Source organism: Trachemys scripta, chromosome 3, assembly GCF_013100865.1.
Source record: "Trachemys scripta elegans isolate TJP31775 chromosome 3, CAS_Tse_1.0, whole genome shotgun sequence".
In the NCBI taxonomy this organism is placed as follows: domain Eukaryota; kingdom Metazoa; phylum Chordata; order Testudines; family Emydidae; genus Trachemys; species Trachemys scripta.
In genome coordinates, this window is record NC_048300.1 from 44,343,237 (window position 1) to 44,365,166 (window position 21,930).

Below are 21,930 nucleotides of genomic sequence, written 5' to 3' on the forward strand. Positions count from 1 at the left end.
GTCCACTGGCAAAGCTGTACGTGCGAGCTTTTGTGACACCTGCAAATACTATATATTGCCGAGACCTGCACTGTTAGCCCCTTGCTTGCATAAGCACTACATTCACTCAAGCTAAAAATTCCACAAACCTTGCCTTGGCCTAATTGTTACATTTCCCCCCCTTTTTTAAATGGAGGAGCTTCATAGGAAAGTGTGGATGAACAACATTGAGCTCTATAAAATGGGGATGATGGTGCTTGCCTCCTTCGTAAAACACAGAGCTACAAACGAAAACTGCTATACAAGACCTTATTATGAAGACAAAGATGTGCATGGAGTGAGATCTGCACATACCAAACTGTACATTCCACACTGAACAAGGGATGTGGTCTCTCACACAGGTCTTGCTCCAATTCTTGCAACCTCTTTTCGTTTTCTCCCCTTCCGTCATGCAGGCACGTTTGGAGACTTTACATTTAGGGGATGAATCCTGCTGGTCCTTACTCTTGCAAGGAGCCCCACTGACTCCACTGTGCAATCAGCACTGGTTTCAATGGGACTCCTCGTGGAAGTAAAGCAAGCAGGTTCTGGCCCTTGATTATCTGTTAAAAACCAACATTCAGTATCTTACAATATCCTCTGAGGTTTAAAAGGCTTAATGCAAATAAACTGCCCTGACAGTCCCATCAGCTAGAATTGGGCTGGGCGCCAATGTAGAACTTTGCAGTATTGCTGTAGGACAGCACAAATGCTTACCTGCCAACTCCCAGAGTTTTTGGCCAATGACACAAGTTAAGCTGTAAGGTTTCAAAATAAGCCAGACAATCTCAGACACTAACAATAGGCCAAACTCCCCCCTGGGGTAACTCCAAAGAATAACCCCCAGCATGAATCGGTTCCATTGTCCGACTGACCTGCAGACAAGCCAGATGCGATCAGATTTACATTCAGGAAGGCAGGGCCTCCCCTTCCACTGCCTTCTTGGAATCATAACTGTGCTCTGCACAGCTCACTGGCATTAACTCGAGGTGAATGATCTGGGTGAGGAAAGTGCTCGAGGACAGAAGCCAGGATGAGGACAGTCACTTCAGACCCACATCCCATCCTCCACACGTGTACCTTGACAGTGGCAGGAGAGGGGGTTGTAGCAGCAGCACATGGAAGTCTCTGTTCAGGCAGATTTACCACCCATTTTCCATTGTGCTATCCAGTGCCTGTGCACAAACTGAAACGGTAGAGGCAGGCTCTGTAAGACCAAGTCACATGTAAGTAGTACTCTCTGCCCAGACAAAAAGTCAGAAGTGGCACGTGAAGGAACTTACAAATGATGCCACATATCTCTCGGAAAAGGGAAGCAGCCCTACACTTCATGACTGCACCTGCTTTACCCTAACTGCCGACAGATGGCTGGAGAGACATCAAATCCAATTTCACTGCAACTGAAACCTGCTCTTCACCCCCCAGCTGTCACTGAAGCATATTCAGGATCTCCAACCAGAAAGGGAGTCATATTCTCAACTCTTTGGCAACCGCAGACCTTTATCTGCAAGTGTCCTCTAAGCTTTTCAATCTGACTCTCCAACGGTGAAGTGCCAGCAGTCTAAGGATTAAACAATAACAAAGAAAAATTAATCTGTTGCTGATTCTAAACCAGAGAACCAATCCTGCTGCCATCAGTGAAAGGGAGGACTCTAGCAGAACTTCCAAACCAGATGCAGTGAAGGGGTAAGCCAGTTCTAGTCCTCTGCTGAGGAGAATTTGTTCACCTGAGACAGCACATGCTCGTGAGACCCTGGAGACAGCTATAGTACTTTACATATAACTCATCTACAGACTTAATTTCAGGTCTCTAATTGGATACAGAAAACAGTGCACCTCTTGGCAGACTTTTCTGTGCCACAGGAGGCCACTGCAAACTAATACCCTGTTGGCCTAGTTAGGCACAGGAGGTGATACTTTAACCCAACGACTCAGAGGAAATAACACAGTGTTTCCTCAAACTGGGGTCACTGCTTGTGTAGGGAAAGCCCCTGGCGGACCGGGCCAGTTTGTATACCTGCCCCGTCCACAGGTCTGGCCGATCACGGCTCCCACTGGCCGCGGTTCGCCGCTGTAGGCAGTGGCGGCCAGTATGTCCCTCGGCCCACACCGCTTCCAGCAGTTCCCATTGGTCTGGAGCAGCGAACCGCGGCCAGTGGGAGCCACGATCGGCCAGACCTGCGGACGAGGCAGGTAAACAAACCAGCCCGGTCCACCAGGGGCTTTCCCTACACAAGCAACGACCACAGTTTGAGAAACACTGAAACAACAGAACTGCCTTCCGCAGAGCCTTCACCATGTCCCTTCCACAATGAAATTCCCCACTCCGCCCCCCAACACACAACAGGGCTCACTCCCTCGACAGGTGAGGACAGGCTGGAAGGCAGTTAGGACTTTGTCAGCACAAAGAGGTTGGAATATAATCCTAATTCCTCTTCTGAGGAATCCTCAGTGGGGGAAGAGCTGGAATAGCTGGTTCCTACACTTCCCTCCCCACAACTCCTACTGCAGAAGAGGACGCACAGCCAGAGTATGCTGCCCTTGGTTATACTCAGCTGGCAGCTGGTCCCTTGGAGACCACTGTCAGCAGGTGCATGTTACAGCAGCTCTGAGGCTGCTGTAACATGCAACAGGGCTGGGCAGTGAATCAGGGAACCAGAACTGGTTCCCTGACAGCCTGGGACTACCTCTTTGCTGTCCCAAGCAGCAAGTCGGTGCAGCAGAGAATCCGGGCCAACAACTGGAGCATGCACATGGCTCTCCAGACACCAGAGAGTCACTAGCTCTGCTCAGTGATTTTCTTCCAAGCTCAAGACTCAGCAAGCTATTTGCTAACAGCAGACTGGATATTTACCCCTTATAACTAGGAGAAGTTCTGTGCCACAAATGTCAGGTGAGGAGGGAGAGATCCTACAAATAAAAAGTGACAGAAAAGGACTTGAAAACATGCAACACACAGTTGAGGAGAAACACACAGAGGGACAGATTAGATGGACACACCAGGTCAGATTCTAATCTCAGACTGGTTTTACTCTGGCGTAACTCCATTAACATCAACAGAATTACTCCCAATTTACTCCAGTGTGAACGAAATCAGACCCAGACTCCCAAGGCATGCACCTACCTTCATTCTCATATCCCTGGCATATTTCTCCAGCTCCTTCCTTATGTCCGTCCGCATCATCTTTGCTACATTGAGGACCAGCTGCTTCCACTCAATGGGCTGAAAGCTGTGTGGCTCATGTGGGACGTATAATCCGATTTTTACTTTTTTGACTGAATGTAGATACTTTTTATAGGAATCTTCAAATTCAAAGACGAGATCGGTCAGAGTTCGATAGGTCAAAGGTTTGTCCATCAGATCTGATCTTCTGCTCATGCCCAGTGACCCGTACCGGCCATTGCAGTAAATCCCAAGCACCACATGATGAAAATAGTTTCCTGAGAAGTGGGTTTTAAAGCTGATTGGGAATCGTTCCATGGAAGGCTGCCCATTGGTTAAGTATCTGATATGCATTGTGTTAAGGCAACTCTGACCAAAGGTTGTAAAGCAAATATTGTTGTAAGTCCTCTTGCACCTTCCACCGGAGGGGCTCAGACTCCTTTACAAAAACATTCACTCCCACAATGCCCCGGGAAGGTAGGTGTTATAATACCCATTTTACTATTGGTGGATGAGGCACAGAAAGCTTATGTCATTTGCCCCAGGTCACGCACCAAGTCAGTAGCAGAGCCAGGAAGGGGCCTGACTCCCAGTACCCTGACCATGCCTGTAAAAAAGGCTAAGCCAGATCAGTATGCAGGAAAACTAGCGCATGCCCCCAGCATTCGTTCCTTCAGCTAATAACAGTGCAGAGTTCCTCAGTTCTGCACTCCCAAGGACCTTCCTCTGGTTCCATTTTGGAGCTGGCTGCAGCTCAGAGTTTTCCACATCTCCACAGCCTTCAGATGCTACAAAAGATCCCACGCCATAGGTCTCATTTGAAGAGGTTTTTATTCCTCCAGTTTATAAACTCACCTTCTTTCTGACAATCAGTGCCATGTGAGTGTTTTTGTCCTCAGATATCCCATTAAATGCATAAAACAAGAGCAGCTGGGTTAAAAAAAAGGATTCACTCCAGACACTGGTACAAAGAGATGACCAAGAGTAGCCATCTTTTAACCTGACCATGTTATGGTGATCAGCCATTCCAAATACACCTTGAGAAGTCTCCAGAAGAGAGCTGCCTTACAGCAGCATAATACAGTACTCCACAGGGAAGCTACGTGTAGTTATCTAGATCATTTCCTCAACCCCTGCTAGTGCCACCTCTGTATGATCATTTCTGGAGTGGCTCCCTACAGATTCAGGACTGGTGCTGGTTGGTTCCAGTGGGAGCCAAATCCAGCCATCCTTTGCCAGCTAGGAGATTGGACAAGATGTGGTCTTAAAGGGGAAACAGAAATGATCCTGACATCCTTGTGCAGGCAAGTCTCCCTCTGCATATTAGGACAGACGGGTTGGGCCTTCTGAATACCTGGCTTCTTCATTTCTTGTTAAGCATCACAAGCAAACCTAACCAAAGAACCCAGCAAGTCCCACTCAGCTGGGTAGGGAGGTGATATTGTTCATGCTTTTTTGTTTCTTCCATCACCTCACCAACACCAACAGCTGACACTAAATGCCTACCCTACTCCATGTGTGTCTGGAATGCCAAGTGTGCGACAACTGCCCTCTTGGCTGTCACACTGGGGACTGGATCAGGGACCTCCAGAGCTAAACATATGAGCTGCTACAGCTTGAGCTTTAGCTGTAGGCTAGAACAACTCATATTCTCTGCATATCAGCACAGCATAACACCCACCCACCATTGGGTTACAGATGCAAGGGGCACAGATATGGTCAGCCGCAGCATACCAATCAAATTATCTTTGCTGAAGGGTGAGAAGGAGGGACTAGAATGGAGGCACTAAAATTAGACCCTTTAGGCCTGGTTCTGCTCTCAGTCACATCAGCGTGAGTCAAGAGTAACTCTTTAAGGTCAACGGAATCAGACCAGCGTGAAGCCAGTATGAAATAGAAAAGCAGGCCCTTTGCCCTCAGAGTAAAATGGCCTCCCCTCAAGTCAAAGGGCCAGATCTTCACCTGCATCAGAGAGAGCCACTCGATGCAGCCGAAGGAAGGACTCTCCCCCGGCCTCAGGGGCTGCTAAGGGCTAGTTTAACCCCAGAGCAGTTTCTATTTCAAATTCCACTATTCTAAGCTCCCTTCCCTCAGGGCCATTACCATGGCCAGGGCTCACTGAAGCAAAAAAGCATACGCTGTCCACACCTATGGCACACCCCTGTGCTCCTCCCTAACATAGCCAGCTGGTTATTCCAGAACCCTCAGTTGCTCCAGTAGCATAAAGGGGCTGGAGCAGAGGACAGAATCTGGATCCACAACTGCCTTATGCTGCTCTGCCAGTGGGTTTCTCTGGCGAGGTAAAACTGCTCACTCTTCTCTGTGGTGGAGGCAGGGGACATGGCTACGGGAAAAGTAGTGTTGTTGCGGTATCCTTATGCCCAACTGAACCCCAGCTGCTGGAACAGGCCTAGAACAGCCAGAAGAAGTTAGTAGCCTTCAGCCCTTGGAGAAATGCTCTAAGTTGTACTGTGGGGGAGAATTAGAGGAATAGGCCTAGCACAGATCAGCCCAGGATCCAAAGGGACAAAGATGGTTTAAGACTATCCCCCTGCACTCTCACCCACACTGCCCTGACTGCAGCTCAAGATCTGGCCCAAATCTCTCTCAGTATAGAAAACAAGGGATGACCCAACAAAGAAAAATGTTGCATATACAATTCCTGATCCTGGGATCTTTGGCATTCCCCCTCTCTCTCTCCCCCCTCCCCCCCCAAATTCTTTAACACAAACACAATAGGCATTACATAGTTGAAATGGCATAGGGCATTAGTCTGAAAATTCTCCCTGCCTATAGCCTGCTTTCCTCCCCGCTTCCTGCATACCAGGAGTGCCTGACAGCTGCTTAGAAATTGGAGAACAAAAAACTTTTTACCAACACAAGAAAAGAAAAGATCAGGATCCTGATTCTGAGTTCACTTGAACTGACACTATATACTTATGCCAGTGTAACTCCATTGAAATCAATGGAGTCACTCCTGATATACAGTAGCATCAACTCAAATTCAGCCTCTAGTTCCTAAAGTGGTGTGAAGAAGAATACCCAGTGATCCTCATATGTCCTCCAAATTCTTTTCTCCAGGTGGTTTCACCCAGCTGGCATTGGACAAGTCTCACTTTGTGAGACTACCACCATTTTTTCCTATTCTTCTCCTTCCAGCATGAGCATGCCTTGGAATCCCTGAAACTCACTAGAAAAGGATTCCAAGATCATCTAGACCCAGAGGTATAAAGTCAATACTCCAAAGGTTAAATCATATTGGATGTCTTTGCCCAGCACCTCAAAACAAACAATCCGCCAGATCCTCTGCTGGTGTCGGCATGGTTCCATGGACTTTAACAGAGTTCTGCCAATTTACACCAAGTTACATCACCTCTCTACCCAATGAGACCAGAACATGAACTCATTACCCTCTGGTAAGAGCGAGAAGAGCGGGGCTCTACATGCGAAAAAACCTCACTTGTTCAGTATCTTCCTAACCATGGTTAAGGCCTGGAGCCATTAAACCCAGAGTCACTCCACTGAAGTGGAGGATTAAACAGGAATCCAGCACATTCAAGAAGGCAACATTTTTGAGCAAAAATTTTTTTTTTTTACCCCGAGCATCAAACTGAATAATTTGATACAGAGAAAACACATTAAAAGAAGTAGAGACAAACATAGCAAGCCTGGTAGGTCTACATCTTCTGCGCATTAATGGACTCTCCCCACCAACCAATATGCATTTCTTGCAATACAGAATAAAAGAACCAGCCTGCAGAGTAGATCATTTAAGCAGCCCAGAAATCCAAGCATAACACATGGTGCAATTGGATAAACCATGGCAGTATATGCATCCCGCCATCCATCTACTACCTCCAGATTACAATAAACAAACACAGATTCTGATCTTAGCTACACTGGTGTTAATCAGGAGTATCTCCAATGCATTCAGTGGTCTTGACTGTAAGTTCAATTACACCAGTGAAAAATCAGGAGTAACCTCACTGAAGTCAATGGAATTAAATGAGTGTAAATCCAGTGAGAGATCAGAATCAGGCCCAATGCAGTTACACGAGTTGGAGAATTACGCCTACAACTGCTTCATTTAAAATGTGACCTCACTCTTCTAGTAACAGAATGCAATATTCTGTATATACTAAGATCAGGTTACTATCATTTTTCTTCTATGGATATACTCTTTTAGAGGCCTATTGTATTTATTATTCTATGTAACTGACTAGACCAATGCCTTTTGTTAGCACCTATTACACTTTCAAGTGTTGCACTGATCTGCCACAATTGTTCCCTTCATTATAAAAGGGTTTTAATCCTGTTTCACTCTGAGTAGCTCTCTACTAAGTCCACACAAAGCCTCCATGGCCACCTGCCCATATGCACACGCTTCTACCATAAGGTCTCAGAAGTCGCAATTTAATTGCATTAAGCTCCAAGTAGGAGTAAAAGCCTTTGGAGGAAGGAAACGGCTTTACTTACCATCAGCTATCACAGAAACAACTGCTGTGAAAATTAACCTTTAGGTGCATGATGCATCTGCTAAGCGACAAGTCAATCAGAATCTCCACCAGAGATGAAATGAAACACACAGCAAATTGGTTAGAAGGGCAGCTTAGATCTTCCCCTCTGGCTGGGTGTCATTATCTCCTTTCTATTCCCCCCCTCCCTCCCCCACAAATAGAGCTGTGCTGCAGCAAACAGAAGGCCAAGACATACCAATACTGCTCTCATAGTCACATTTTTGAGAGACGTGGGTCTGTCTGCAGGACTGGGAATCGGGAATTCAGTTCTGTGCTACAGCACACAAGGCACAACATGCCAGAGGTGGAAGAAGCAAAAGTGGCTACCCACTCCAGATTCCAGGCTACTGAAGGGGCCAATATAACTCTGGTTATAAATTAGAGCAGTCTCCCCAGGGTTATCTATGGGCTGTGCAGCTGTCCAGAATCCCCCATAGCACTCAGGTATGCTAATCTCCCAACCTGCCTCATCTTGCCTGACATCTCCTACTCCAGGGGCCATGGGAAGAGGTGGGAGATTCCACAGGGTATTTGTCAGCCTACACAACTCCTCTTCCACAGGAATTCTCCCCTGGCCACTTGCAGTTCCTTCATTGTTCCTATACACCACTGGAGCACATATGGAAAATGAAGCATGAGTGGACTCCCCATTCCCCACCCCCAGTCCCCTGGCAGACATTCCCAAGTGCTAATCCTGGCTCTGATACAGATTCCCTTTGTGGCTTTACACTAGTCATTTAGCCTCAGTTTCCCCATGGGGACATTAATGGCTTAGTTAAAGGGCCTGGTTGTGATCTCTCAGACACACCAGGTGGTTGAAGTCAATGGACATGCACCAGAGTAAAATCAGTGATAGGAGAATCGCACCAAAGCTTGAGGGGCTTTGAAGATGGGCCAGATTCCCAGCTGGTATAAACTGGCATAGCTCCATTGAGAAGTATTTTAATAAATTCAAAAATAAAAAAGTTAATTGCCTGTATAAAATAAACGTTTTCTTTCAGCAGAAATACTGGGCCAGATTCCTCACTCCAATACACTGGTTTTACTGTTATTTTAAAATGGAGCTATTCATATTTAAGTCTCCTTTGCTTTAACGGTAGCAAACACTAGAGATGAGCCCAAACCCCAATCCCTGCTCTGAAACCCCCCTGCTACCCTGATCCTTGGGAAAATTCAGATCCAAACTTCATAATCTTGGGTTATCCCTGTAACTGACCTGAATTGGAACACAAAATTGGAAGACACCTGAACTCTGGGGCTTGCCTGATTTTCCTCTCACATTGGTGTAAATGAGAAATAACACCACTGAGGTCAATGGAGTTACGTTGGCTCACATCAGTGTAAGTAAGCGGAGAATCAGGTCTAGTCTTTAAGTTGGATTGATCACATCTTGCATTGACACTTGAGTCCATCTAGGGTGACCAGATCGCAAGAGTGAAAAATCAGGACACATTTTTCTGGGGTAGGGATGGGGGAGGGGTAAAGTTGTGTATATAAGACAAAGTCCGTAAAATTGGCACATCTGGTCACCTTAAGTCCATCTGAAAGCATATTATTGCCATTGCATTCCAAACCCACTTCATTATCAATGGAACAGTCACGATCATTTCACTGACAGCATGATCATGGCTTTTAAATTAGACAGAAGTACTCAAGCTGCTGGATCTCAGCCAATTGGAAGTTAAAAATCCAGGCTCACATACCTGTTTTCACACATGTGCAGATAGCCATTAATTTTTACCAACACCATGCACTACTGATGCAACAACAGCTTTAAAAAATCAGAATTGGAACACAATGCCATGTTCACAAGAGTCCTAGCAGGAGTAAAGTACCTTCCCTCCCTATCCACATCAATAGCTGCTCTACGATTACCCTGAAACATACCAAGAGTAGTTTCAGGTCAGAAGACAAACTTTAAACCACCCTCCTTGACATTCCTTATTTATTCCCCAGCAGTGACTTCCAGGTCAACTTTCCTGTTTGTTAATCTGAACACAATTTTTCAGAGTTCCAGCAGCGTGGGCTCAACTCCAGTGTCAAAGTCAAGCTGTCTCTGGGCTGTGTACATCAACAATAAAGTTTCTGGAACGGGCACTTGCAGCTGGCAATATCGATGTGACAGCAGCTGGCTTTCCATGGCGAGATGAGCTCAATTTACTGCCCAAAATCAAATTTACACAGAGCCAACAATACACAGCATGTAGGACTGGGCCAAGGCCCGAAGGCCTTAAGCAGTTTGTACCCAGGCCAAACTCCTATTGACTTTGATGGGCGCTTGGACTGAATAAAGACTGAGGCACAAACTGCCCCTTCTGCCCACTTGGGACAGAGGGGAACAAACACCTGGCAGTCCTGGGGAGGAACAGAGATGGGCAGATAGGATTGCTGCTTTCAGTGAATCATACCCCCATTTCCTGGACCTTCAGGAAGCTCCTCCACCGGGGCATCTGCAGAGATTGGGATTCACATCTGTGGGAGAGGACTGCTCTCTGTTGCATTATTTCCCCTCCGCTTGCTGGGCTCATGATCTACTGGCTCTATCAGTATTAACGTAAGCACTTCCCCCTTCTGCAGCATGAACCCCTCCCTCCAACCAGGGTCAGCTGCAGAGCCAGCAGGGAATTCTCCTCTGGAGCTAACTGGAGCTGGAGGGGTCCCAGGAGAGACCACAGAGATATGCCAAGGGCCACTACATAGGTGCAGGCTTTGAGACACACACCCTGCCAAAGAAATGATCCAGTCCAAGCTCCATGAAGAGAAGGTTGCCCGGATGTCAGTTCCCTGCATGGGATTTTCCTTGAGTAAGGACCTGAGAATTTGTTCCATGGAGAGGAGATATGGACAACAGCAGGGGGCTGACCTTGTCTGGCCTTAAACACACTAGGGGAATAGCTGGCATCAAAGTATTTTTACAGTAAAATGGATGAGAAATGCTCGGCAAGTTAAATTCACTTCATCTGAGGGCCAGGACTTTCCAGCTGACTATGAAGGAACTGCACAAAAGGAGGAGCTTCTGTAGAGACAAACCTTTCCATAGAGTCTGTTTCAAGCAAAATGGCCTAGCTGCAAAGTTCAGATCTGAACCGGAGTTTCTCTCAAGGCTTGGGAAGTGTTTAGTTCTGGGTTCAACCCAGCGTAAACAGAGTTCAAGACACCCAAAATATCAGATCCAGATCCAAGTTCCAGAATCTATGCTTTCACAGGGAGAAAAGAAAAGAAAACAAAACAAAACAAAGAACTAAACTGTGTCCTTATAGTTGAGAGGAAAAGCTTGAAAATATGGATCTGAGCCTAAATAAGTGCAGCAATGTCTTCCTAAATCTGCAGGCAGCTTGAAACAATAGCTCTGAAGGATGTGAATTGTCCCATTCGGCTCAAGTATTAGCTCTAGAAACTAAGGACAGCATTTTAGATGCCAATATTGTTAACTATTTCACTGATGGTGATCTTATCAGAAACATTCAGTTCGGTGCACTTATCTCAGACCCCAAATTATCTCCAGCACCTTCCCAGGTGCCAAAAGTCATAATAGCTCCTTCTTCAGCTGCAAAAATCACTGGCACCGACTTTTAGTTTTCCCTGGGGGTGCTCCACACCTGCTCTGCCCTGCCCCTTCCCCTGAGGCCCCGCCCTCTCTCCGCCCCCCTCCCAAGGCCCTGCTCTCACTCCACCTCTTCCCACCCTTGCTCCGCCCCCTCCCCAAGGTCCCGCCCACCCACCGCTCACTGGTCTCCGCCCTCCCCCCAACCTGCCAAACAACTCATGGCAGCACCCACAACTAGCGGATAGGGGCGCCGCCAAACAGCTGTGGCCGGTGAGTGCTGAGCACCCATTATTTTTTTTCCCCATGGATGGTCCAGCTCCGGAGCACCCACAGAATATCCGGATTTGCTCCTACATGCAGTTATGTTTTCAGTACAAACATCCATTTCCTATTGAATGAAAACTGAAATAGCAGAGAGAGCATCACATTGAATTTACTGTCAGATAACTAGCAAGCCCCTGCTGTACTGATTGTGCTATTAATTTTCACAATTAATTCACTAAAATCCTCCAGTATTTTACATATCTCCAGCCTGACACATCACAGAGCCCAGACTCCGGGGACACAGCTGAGTTTAGAACCAGCTGGCCATGGAGTACACAGGACTCTCATATACCCTCTTTTCTTGCCCTTGCCCCTGGCTAGGGGAGCGGCCCATAAGGCCCCTGGAGTGCTCACTGCTGTGGAAGAGGAGCTGGCACAAGGCACTGCACTCATCCTTAGCTAGAAAAGCAAAGGGGATAAGAGCAGACAGAATGGGAGGCAGCTTTATTTAGGCTGACAAGAGTGAGGCTGTTAACTTGGAGCAAGGCGGCAGAGGGAGAAATAAACCTCACACCCTTGACACGTTTGTCAGAGAAGGTTTAAGGCTTCAGCAAAAATGGATAAGCTACTTGCAAAAGCATCATGAAACTGCTAGCAATATCAGAGAGGCAGAGGGCCTCACAGGGCTAGCTGTACATAATCAGAGAGGCCCCAAGCAATGTAGTGTGGATTCAGATCCAAGTTCCCCAGAGTCCAAGGAAGTTTAGATCCAGGGATTTGGTCTAGCTCATTATTACTGGAGCAAATAGCTACAAAGTTCACATCTGGACCTGATCTTCCCCAAGTGTTTGGATCCAGAGTTTTGGCTCAGTCCTTCTCTAATGATAACCACTGTGTACGACAGCTATGGCTCCCAAGGAATACAGCCAGGGCTTGAAATAGTGGAAGGGGAGAAGATGGGTGGGGTCCTCTCCTCTCAAACCTGCCATGCCAGTGTTGCCCTTCTTAGAGTGCCAACCTTCAGTGTCCAACTAGAATTAAAGATTCCCAGGAGATTTTCAGTTACATAGATGGCCCATTGATAAAGATTCCTCTTGTTCCCTTTTTACAGCATTTATTATTAGCTGCCCAAGTGGTTATAGCTATTAAGTAGAAATCTTCCAACAGTCCAGTTTTCCTGCAGTAAGGGACGATCTCTCTTACAGAACTCAGTGATAATCAATGGGATTCACCCTGCAGGCCAGGAAATCCTTTGCAGGCCAGGTGGAAACACAGGGATCCAGGATGGTAGCTGTGGTAGGTATCTTTGAAACTAGTATCCAAATAAATGGCAGGTACAATAAGCCATTAAATCTCCTCAATTCTCACCTTCCTAGCTTGGTTATATGCTGGTCTCTTTTTCCCCCATACAATTGCTTTGCTTTTTCTTTAAATATACTTTCTGAGCCAGATCCTCAACTGGTGTAAATCGAGGTAGGTGCTTTGAAGTCAGTGATTATGTAAGTGATTTATACCAATGGAGGATCTGATCCTCTGTATTGCACATAAGATTTTCCAACAGTATGTCCTAGGTGACCTTCCACCCCCCCAATGATTTTTTACCTGCACCTGTTTTGATAAGATGAATTTGGGGTGGAAAAGGTGCCCATGGCACTTTTTGGTTAGCTTTGACTCCTTCACCATTACTCCCCGTCCGTGACCAGCACTAGTTCTAATGCTTTCTCGCAGTGGATGTGGTGGAAGTTCTATTGTTTGCTGGATTTAAACCTGGACTGAACAACGCACAGAGAACACATTAGGGGCTCATCCCTGCACAGCTGTGCCTGTGATGATGGGGTGAGGCCATGGAAGCAGATAGTTAGATGGGTTCGATTAAGTAGGTAGTTCAGTTTGTCTATGCATCTAACTAAGAGACCTATATAGGTCCTCCCAGCTCCGTTTGCTAGGAATGTAATAGCCATGGATGTGGGAGAGCTTCTGATAAGCACAGAAGAGCTGCTCTCTCAGCATATGCAGGCATTGCAGTACCAATAGCTAACTCCTACCCCGTCCAAATGTTTTGAGATGCATCTAGTGCGAAAGGAAGTTCTGTAAAACCTAATTCGACATGAAGAAGGATTACACAAGAGGTTAAAAAAACTCTCAGTAAAAGCTGATGGCACAAGCTGGCAAGCAGCCCGATTAAAGTGACATCTCCCTAATCGGCTCTGCGCTAGGAGGTCTCAGCTTAAAGACTCCCCCAGAGGGCTGCTGTGTTGGTCTATGCCCTTTTTGGTATCCAAGCAACAGGGAAGCTTGTCAGCACACAGAAGTTATTATAACCAGTATCTTATTTCCACAGACAGAGAAGGAAACTGGAGGGTGACACAAAATTCAGGGATGCATGGCTCAGACATGTTTGAAAAGATCACCTTGACATTCGGGGGAGGGACATGGGGGGAGGAAGAAGAGAATGACAAATAATATCTCCTAACTGGAAACCAAGCCACAGATGCTTATGCTCACTGCTGCCTGTACAGAGAGGACAGTGTCTGGGGGCAATCCATAGGTTGTGACAAAACAGCTAAAATACACCAAGGGCCTGATCTAAAGCTGAATGAAGTCTATGAAAAGACTCCCATTGACGTCAGTGGACTTTGGATCAGGTCCCCAGTGCTCGTCACGAAAAAACCTCACACAGACTATCCTTGCCAAGACCCTTTACAGAAATGCATTCCCAGCCATAGGCGCTGACTCTGCGGGCACCCAAGGAAAAAAAAATTGTGGGTGCTCAGCCCCCACCAGCAGGCCCCTCCTTCCCCTCCCCCCAGCATCTCCCGCCGATCAACTCCTCCCCCTCCCCCCACAGCGCCTCCTGCCTGTCGAGAATCAGCTGTTCAGCGGTGTGCAGGAGGCATGGGGGGGGGGCTGGGGGAAGGAAGAGACAGAGTGAGGGCGGGGCTGGACAACACATCAGGGGGGACATCCCCAAATGCCAGGGAGAGGAAGGGGCTGGGGGGGGACCAGAAGCAGAAAGGGCAGGACTAGCCCCTTCCGGCCACTGGGACACTACTCTGCAGCATGGCGGGCTGGTGGCTGCCTGAGAGAACCTGGCTGGGGAGGTGGCTTCTGCTCCCCGCCAAGGTTGGATCCCAGGGGAGAGCAAGTCTGAACCCCCCCAGCACTCATAGACTTTAAAGTCAGAAGGGACCATTATGATCATCTGGTCTGACCCCCTGCATGCTGCAGGCCACAAAACCGTCCCTACCCTTCCCTTGACTCTGCTGATGAAGTCCCCAAATCCTGTGTTTTAGTGACTTCAATTGGCAGAGAACCCTCCTGCTAGAGATCCCTGCCCCATGCTGCGGAGGAAGGCGAAAAACCTCCAGGGCCTCAGCCAATCTACCCTGGAGGAAAATTCCTTCCCGACCCCAAATATGGCGATCAGTAAGACCCCGAGCATGTAGGCAAGAGTCTCCAGCCTGACCCTTGTTAGCCATTATACTATTTACCTACCATTGCTCGGTATTCCTCAGCTAATATGTTTCTGGCTCGCTCAGCATGCCTCCTACACAGCCACCAGCAACTACATTCACAAACAGGCACTGAGGGCATCACATTTTGCACAAGAAATTTTGATGGTGAGTTTTGAACAAGTAGCCATACACGACACCTGGACTGGCTACTAGTTCCTGAGGGTTCAAAGTCTACAAGAGCAAAGAGCTCCTGCAGGAGGGTCCATCCTCTCCCCGGTGGCAACTCCAGGTATCTGGAAAATGGGTGAGGTTTTCCAGGGAAATGAACAGGAAAGCCGTTTTGATTCAAATGTTCCATGAAAAACTGCTTTTTTGGTAGGAAAAATCACAACATTGCAGGCAAAACCCAAAAACTGTTGGAAATTGCAAAAAAAAAAAAAAAAAAAAAAAAAATTAACCAGAAACTGCTAAAAGTTTCCAATTTGGGGGCTCTCGGTTTGCTGACCAAAAATTAATAAGTTTTCAAGGGAAGCAGACAATTCCCACAAAAATGGTCATTTCCTTGAAAACCAAATTTTCTGACAAAAAAGTTTCAAAAGAAAATTTTTCTACCAGGCCTAGCAACAATATTTAGGTGGCATGTCCATAAGCATTCTGTATGTATGCAAGTATATACACATAAACATATGGGAATGTAAGTAATAGGATAGCATAGGACCATAACACCATGATTATAGGCATCACAGATCATCATTCTTGTTCCTGGAGTCAGTCTTTGGCCCTCAGAGCTTGACACCCTAAGTGTGCATAGGATTCCCAGACCTGCATAGTCACTGGACTAGTAGCGGTCCTTTTGATTTTCAGTGGGAGGGTGGGGGAGTTTTAGCTGTGGGGATGGTCTCTCCACTTTTATGGACCCAAAATAATAGAAGTATGAGGGCAGATAAGATCTTCTACCATCCGGAAAGTGAAATACTATCAGATGACCAGAAATTATGTTATTTTCGTCCCACAGGTGGCTCCCTGAGGCTTTAATAACTTTCCAGGAAAACCCAAATGAGCCACTTCCCCACCCCTATTTAAAACCTGCCGGAGAGGTTGTTCACGTCCAAGAGGATAGAAACCATCAGGAGAGAGATAATGAACATCTGCAGGCCTGATTCTGAACTTTTCTATAGGTATAAATTCAACTCCATTCAAGTCAGTGGAGTTAAATGGGTGTAAAGCTAGCACGAATGAGATCAGAATTAAACCCAATGTCTCTTTTCCCTTTTCTATCATTTTAACCAAGCACAAATGCATTGTAGACTTGAGGGACCACTCATGAGCCAAAATACGCCATCAGAACAGTTCACTGTAACATGGACTTCGCTGACCCAATAGCCACTAACCAGGCAAAGTCAGCTCCATCCAAAGGAGATGGTTGGCTGTGGTTCCTTTCAGATGTAGCACGAGTATTTTAAAAGACATCTTTACAACTTGATCTTCATTTGCAAAGATTCTGGCCCTGAATCTATTCCCAGTTTCAATGGGACTGTTTGGGTGTGACTGGGAGCAGATCCTGGCCCTCACTCAGATAGTTTGCATGGAAGATACTAGATGAAGCTTCTATTTTGGTCGCGGGGAAGGTGGATGGGAGAGGCAAAGGTGATGGAATAAGCATTTCGGATGTCATGAAACAGTTCTCCTGGAGAAAGCAAGAGATTTTACCTCACCCTTTTGTAGGGCTGTTGATTAATTGCAGTTAACTCACATGATTAACTCAAAAAAATTAATCGCAATTTTAATCTCACTGTTAAACAATAGAATACCAATTGAAATGTATTAAATATATTTGGATGTTTTTCTACATTTTCAATTATATTGATTTCTATTATGCAGAATACCAAGTGTATAGTGCTCATTTTATATTATTACAAATATTTGCACTGTAAAAAACAAAAGAAATAGAATTTTTCAATTCACCTCATACTAATACTGTAGTGCAATCTCTATATCATGACAGTGCGACTTAAAAATGGAGATTTTTTTGTTACGTAACTGCATTCAAAAATAAAACAATGTAAAATTTTAGCGCCTACAAGTCCACTCAGTCCTACTTCTTGTTCAGCCAATCGCTAAGACAAACAAGTTTGTTTACATTTATGGAGATAATGCTGCCCACTTCTTATTTACAATGTCACCAGAAAGTGAGAACAGGTATTTGCATGGGACTTTTGTAGCCAGCATTGCAAGGTATTTACGTGCCAGATATGCTAAACATTTGTATGCCCCTTCATGCTTCAGCCACCATTCCGGAGGACATGCTTCCATGCTGATCATGCTCATAAAAAAAATTATTTAATTAAATTTGTGAGTGAACTCTTTGGGGGAGAATTGTATACCTCTGGCTCTATTTTACCTGCAGTCTGCCATATATTTCATATTATAGTAGTCTTGGATGATGACTCAGCACATGTTGTTTGTATTAAGAACACTTTCACTGCAGATTTGACAAACACAAAGAAGGTACCAATGTGAGATTTCTAAAGATAGATATAGCACTTGACCCAAGGTTTAAGAATCTGAAGTATCTTCCAAAATCTGAGAGGGACGAAGTGTGGAGCAGGCTTTCTGAAGTCTTAAAAGAGCAACACTCAGATGCAGAAACTACAGAACCCGAATCACCAAAAAAACAAAATCAACCTTCTGCTGGTGGCATCTGATTCAGATTTTGAAAATGAACATGCATCGGTCTGCACTGCTTTGGATTGTTATTGAGCAGAACCCATCATCAGCATGGAGGCATGTCCTCTGGAATGGTGGTTGAAGCATGCAGGGACATATGAATCTTTAGCGCATCTGGCATGTAAATATCTTGTGACACCGGCTGCAACAGTGCCATGCGAACACCTGTACTCACTTTCAGGTGACATTGTTAAAAAGAAGTGGGCAGCATTATCTTCCGCAAATGTAAACAAACTTGTTTGTCTGAGCGATTGGCTGAACAAGAAATTGGACTGAGTGGACTTGTAGGCTCTAAAGTTTTACATTGTTTTATTTTTGAACGCAGGTTTTTTTTGTACATAATTCTACATTTGTAAGTTCAACTTTCACAATAAAGAGATTGCACTACAGTACTTGTATGAGGTGAATCGAAAAATACTATTTCTTGTTTTTTACCGTGCAAATATTTGTAATCAAAAGTAAATATAAAGTGAGCATTGTACACTTTGTATTCTATGTTGTAATTGAAATCAATATATTTGAAAACGTAGAAAACCTCCAAAAATATTTAAATGAATGGTATTCTGTAATTGTTTAATTGCGTGATTAATCACGATTAAATTTTTTTTAAATCACTTGACAGCCCTATCCTTTTGCATTTAGGGCCCTCAATGCTCTGTTGCAGAACTTCCCGGGGAGCAGGATCAGAACACACATGGGTGTGCAGCAGCACACGTAGCCCAGACTTGTGCTACTACAGAACCTTAGGACAAAGCAGGTTAATTCACGGGTACCAGTACAAGGAAGAGAGTCTCAGCCTGAAAGCTGAACATCCTTTGCTTTTCTGGGTTTGAATAAGAACCAGAGCGTTACTTTACAGTAGTTTAAAGGTTTAGCTACATTACAACATGCACATGCTTAGTTCTGTACACAGCACAATTAGAGGAGATCAGTGACAAAAGGCATCAAGACTCAGATAGTACTGTGTTGGGCATATGTTATAGAAACCTAGATAGTACAGACCTGAATTTCAAACTCAGTCAACAGTCTGTTAATGATTTGCCCAGGATGGCTATGGAAGGATTTAAGAGCTGAACTAGATAGCTATTTATCTAGGCATTTAGGGTCAGATCCTCAGACGGTGTAAACAGATGTCAAAGTCAATGGAGTTGACTTTAATAGGATTATGCTGATTTACACTAGAAGATCAGGGCCTAGTACCATGCTGAGTTCCTAATAAGGAGGATTCATTTATTCAATAAATGATTGAAAATCACTTAGACACATGGAGCCCCTCTAACTCACCTTCCACAGGGGTGGTCATACTGCATCCCTAAAGTGCAGATACATTAACTAGTATTATTTTTAAGTGGTTACCCCCGTTGGAACAAACTGCACATGGAGAAAAGGATACATCCCCAGGATAACTGCTTCAAGGCATTTGATAGGTAAGGATTCCCTGGTCATTTCTCTTGCCGTCTCCATTAACCTAGGATAGAAAAAACTTTCAGTCCTTTTAGTGAAAATAGTTAACAAAAATTAAAGGTTCCTCTTACCTGATTAGGAGCCAAATCCCTCTGGTCTTATTGGGCCCAATTCTCCTTTCAAACCACATTCACGTGGATGTAACTGCACTGATTCCTATAGAATCACTCCTAGTTTACAGTGGAGGGGGATAAAAAACGGGCCTTAATATACAGGTAGCCAGGACTGAGTGGCAGCAGATATATTGGAGAACCCAGATGTCTCAGAAGGGTCACCTTTAAGTAATGGCTTTTGCTATTTTCCTTACTTAGTGGCAGGAAGCAGGAGAAATAGCTCAGTGGTTTGAGCATTGGCCTGCTATACCCAGGGTTGTGAGTTCAATCTTTGAGGGGGCCACTTAGAGAGCAAGGGGCAAAAATCAGTACTTGGTCCTGCTAGTGAAGGCAGGGGGCTGGACTCCATGACTTTTCAGGGTCTCTTCCAGTTTTATGAGATAGGTATATCTCCCTATATTATAAAGCTGCCCAAGAGTCAGACACCCAATTTCCATGAGAATTGGGCATCCAAATCCCTTTGGATTTGCCTTTGAAAACCCTGCCATAAAAGTTTTACATGGGCTAGAAAGATGCAATATTTTCTCCCCTCCTCTGCTTCTCCTCCCAGGATGGCATGGAAACACTCCCCTGAGGGTGCTGGCAGCCCCCTTGTGCCTGTGGCAATTGGAGTGGATGGTGCAGGTCTGTAATCCTCTTAAAGAGATACCACCATCACTCGGCACAAACAATCCAGTCTCAGTACAGCTGAGAAAGGGCTATTGTGCTGCTGGTCAATAGGTTACTGCTTTTCTGGGCACCCTGGAAGGATGGAGGGAGAAACAAAGCATGGAAGAGGACCAGAAGAGACCCAGAGATAAAAAAGAATCATTCATTAGTAGCTGAAAAACTCAAGTGTTGGGACAGAGTTGAAATTCTTCTTTAACCTTAGCCATTCCCGCCCCATCCCATCTGGAAGAGATCCTAGCACCACAGAAACTTTATCTTAAACATTATTGCCATTGGAACTAGAAAGGCTGTTAAAGGTGCACCTGTCAAAACCTCAGTGTCCTATTTTTGCCATCTCCTAACTTATTATGGTCTAACCCATCTTAAAGTGTGCCTGTTTTCCGAGCAGTAGCTCAGTAAAGATGGCATCATGATTCCCTGTTTATTGTCTTTCAATGATTCCTAGTTTGTTTAATCAGAAAAAAAATCTTTTCATTTGCAAACTCAACCTAGACTGCAGCAAACTCAACCTGCAGGGACAACCTAGAATATGAAAGTCAAGCTGGGTCTTGTCTGGCTCCTACCGCCTCACCGTCAGTAACAGAAACCCTGTCACTGGAATTCAGTATCGATTCGGCGGATGGTGCAGAACAGAATCCTAGTCGTTCTCCCGGTGCTAAGTCAGACTAACAAGCTGCACAATCACATTATAGTCGGGAAAGGAAGTACCTAGGACTCTGAAGACACAGAGAGAGCGTCTCTCTCAGATAGGAAGTTGCCACACGTGAAACTCGCCTCAAGCACAGCAAGCCCCAGACTCCAAACACATCATAAAGCACTATTAAGTCAGAGCTTTACAGACTTCTAGAGGGAGAAACAAGATAGCTTTGAAATCTGGACGTTTCAGGCACACGCCACACCAAATGTTCTTCTTTGGACAGAGACAGTCTTCCCCTCTGCTCTATATAGCACTGAACACACGTTCAGTACAAAAACAGATACCAGTGGCAGAGAAGTCAAACAAGATTAGACACTGCATATGCCGAGCCAATTGTTGCAGCCTCTCCACTGGCTGCAGGATCAGGTCCCTTGTTGGCTGCCGTTATATGTTCATAATTATCACCAGTTCCAGAAGCAGTCAGTGTGGGTATAATATTAATGTCTCCATTGCCAGGGAGCCTTCGCAAACCAATTGACATAAACAAGTTGGCAAATTAGTAGTGACTTCTCTGTCATAGCAACATTCATATTGTTTATCACTGTTACAAAGTTACATTTAATGTATGTTCTGTTTACAATGCATGAACTCATTTATCTTGAATCACAGCTCTCCAAGATACATTAAGACAGATTGCCTCATATGTTGAATTTCATTCTGATGGCTTAACAAAGAGACACACTCTGTCTATTGGTGCACAACCCACCACGTATTATATCGGTCTGCCTTTCATCAAAGTCAGTGGCAGAATTCCCATTCAATGGAAGCAGGATTGTCCCTCCTATTTTTTGCATTAGTGTTCTAGAACAGTAGTAGTCCCTAACAATAGGGATTGTAATGGGATTCAGAGCCTTTCACCATTAGATCACCAGTGTAGGTTGACCAGACAGCAAGTGTGAAAAATCGGGACAGGGTGTGTGTGTGGTAATAGGAGCCCATAAAAAAAAAAAAAGTCCCAAATAGCAGGACATCTGGTCACCCTACCAGTATGGAACTAAGCTAGGGCCCCAATGACCAAAAAAAAGTTACCAGTGATCATCTGATGGCTGTTCACGGACATACAGGGAATGAGTTGGCTACACAGTTTAATTCACAGTAGACACATCATGGGAAACCATCATAATGCACACCATTGCTTACAGTGTCAGAGGCCAAGGACTGACGGGACAGGCAACTGCCCACTTTCCACTAGAGATGGCCCCCCCAGGTCAAGGTTGAGACAAGCTGGTACACTGGTGAAGCTTGCCCTGGGGCTGCCTGGGCCAGGCCTCAAGAACTTCAGTCTCCACAGCTATC

The 21,930-nt window shown here is 45.4% G+C and overlaps 1 protein-coding gene across 1 annotated transcript in view; it reads right to left on the reverse strand.

Moving 5' to 3' along the window:
* Positions 1 to 21,930, reverse strand: part of VASH2 (vasohibin 2) — a 58,747-nt gene that overhangs the window by 10,448 nt on the left and 26,369 nt on the right. Inside the window, exons 5-6 of the mRNA XM_034764585.1 lie at positions 19,085 to 19,159; positions 3,143 to 3,524 (exon numbers count right to left, since the gene is read on the reverse strand). Coding sequence (XP_034620476.1) covers positions 3,143 to 3,524; positions 19,085 to 19,159 — 457 coding nt within the window. The remainder of the gene's footprint in view (positions 1 to 3,142; positions 3,525 to 19,084; positions 19,160 to 21,930) is intronic.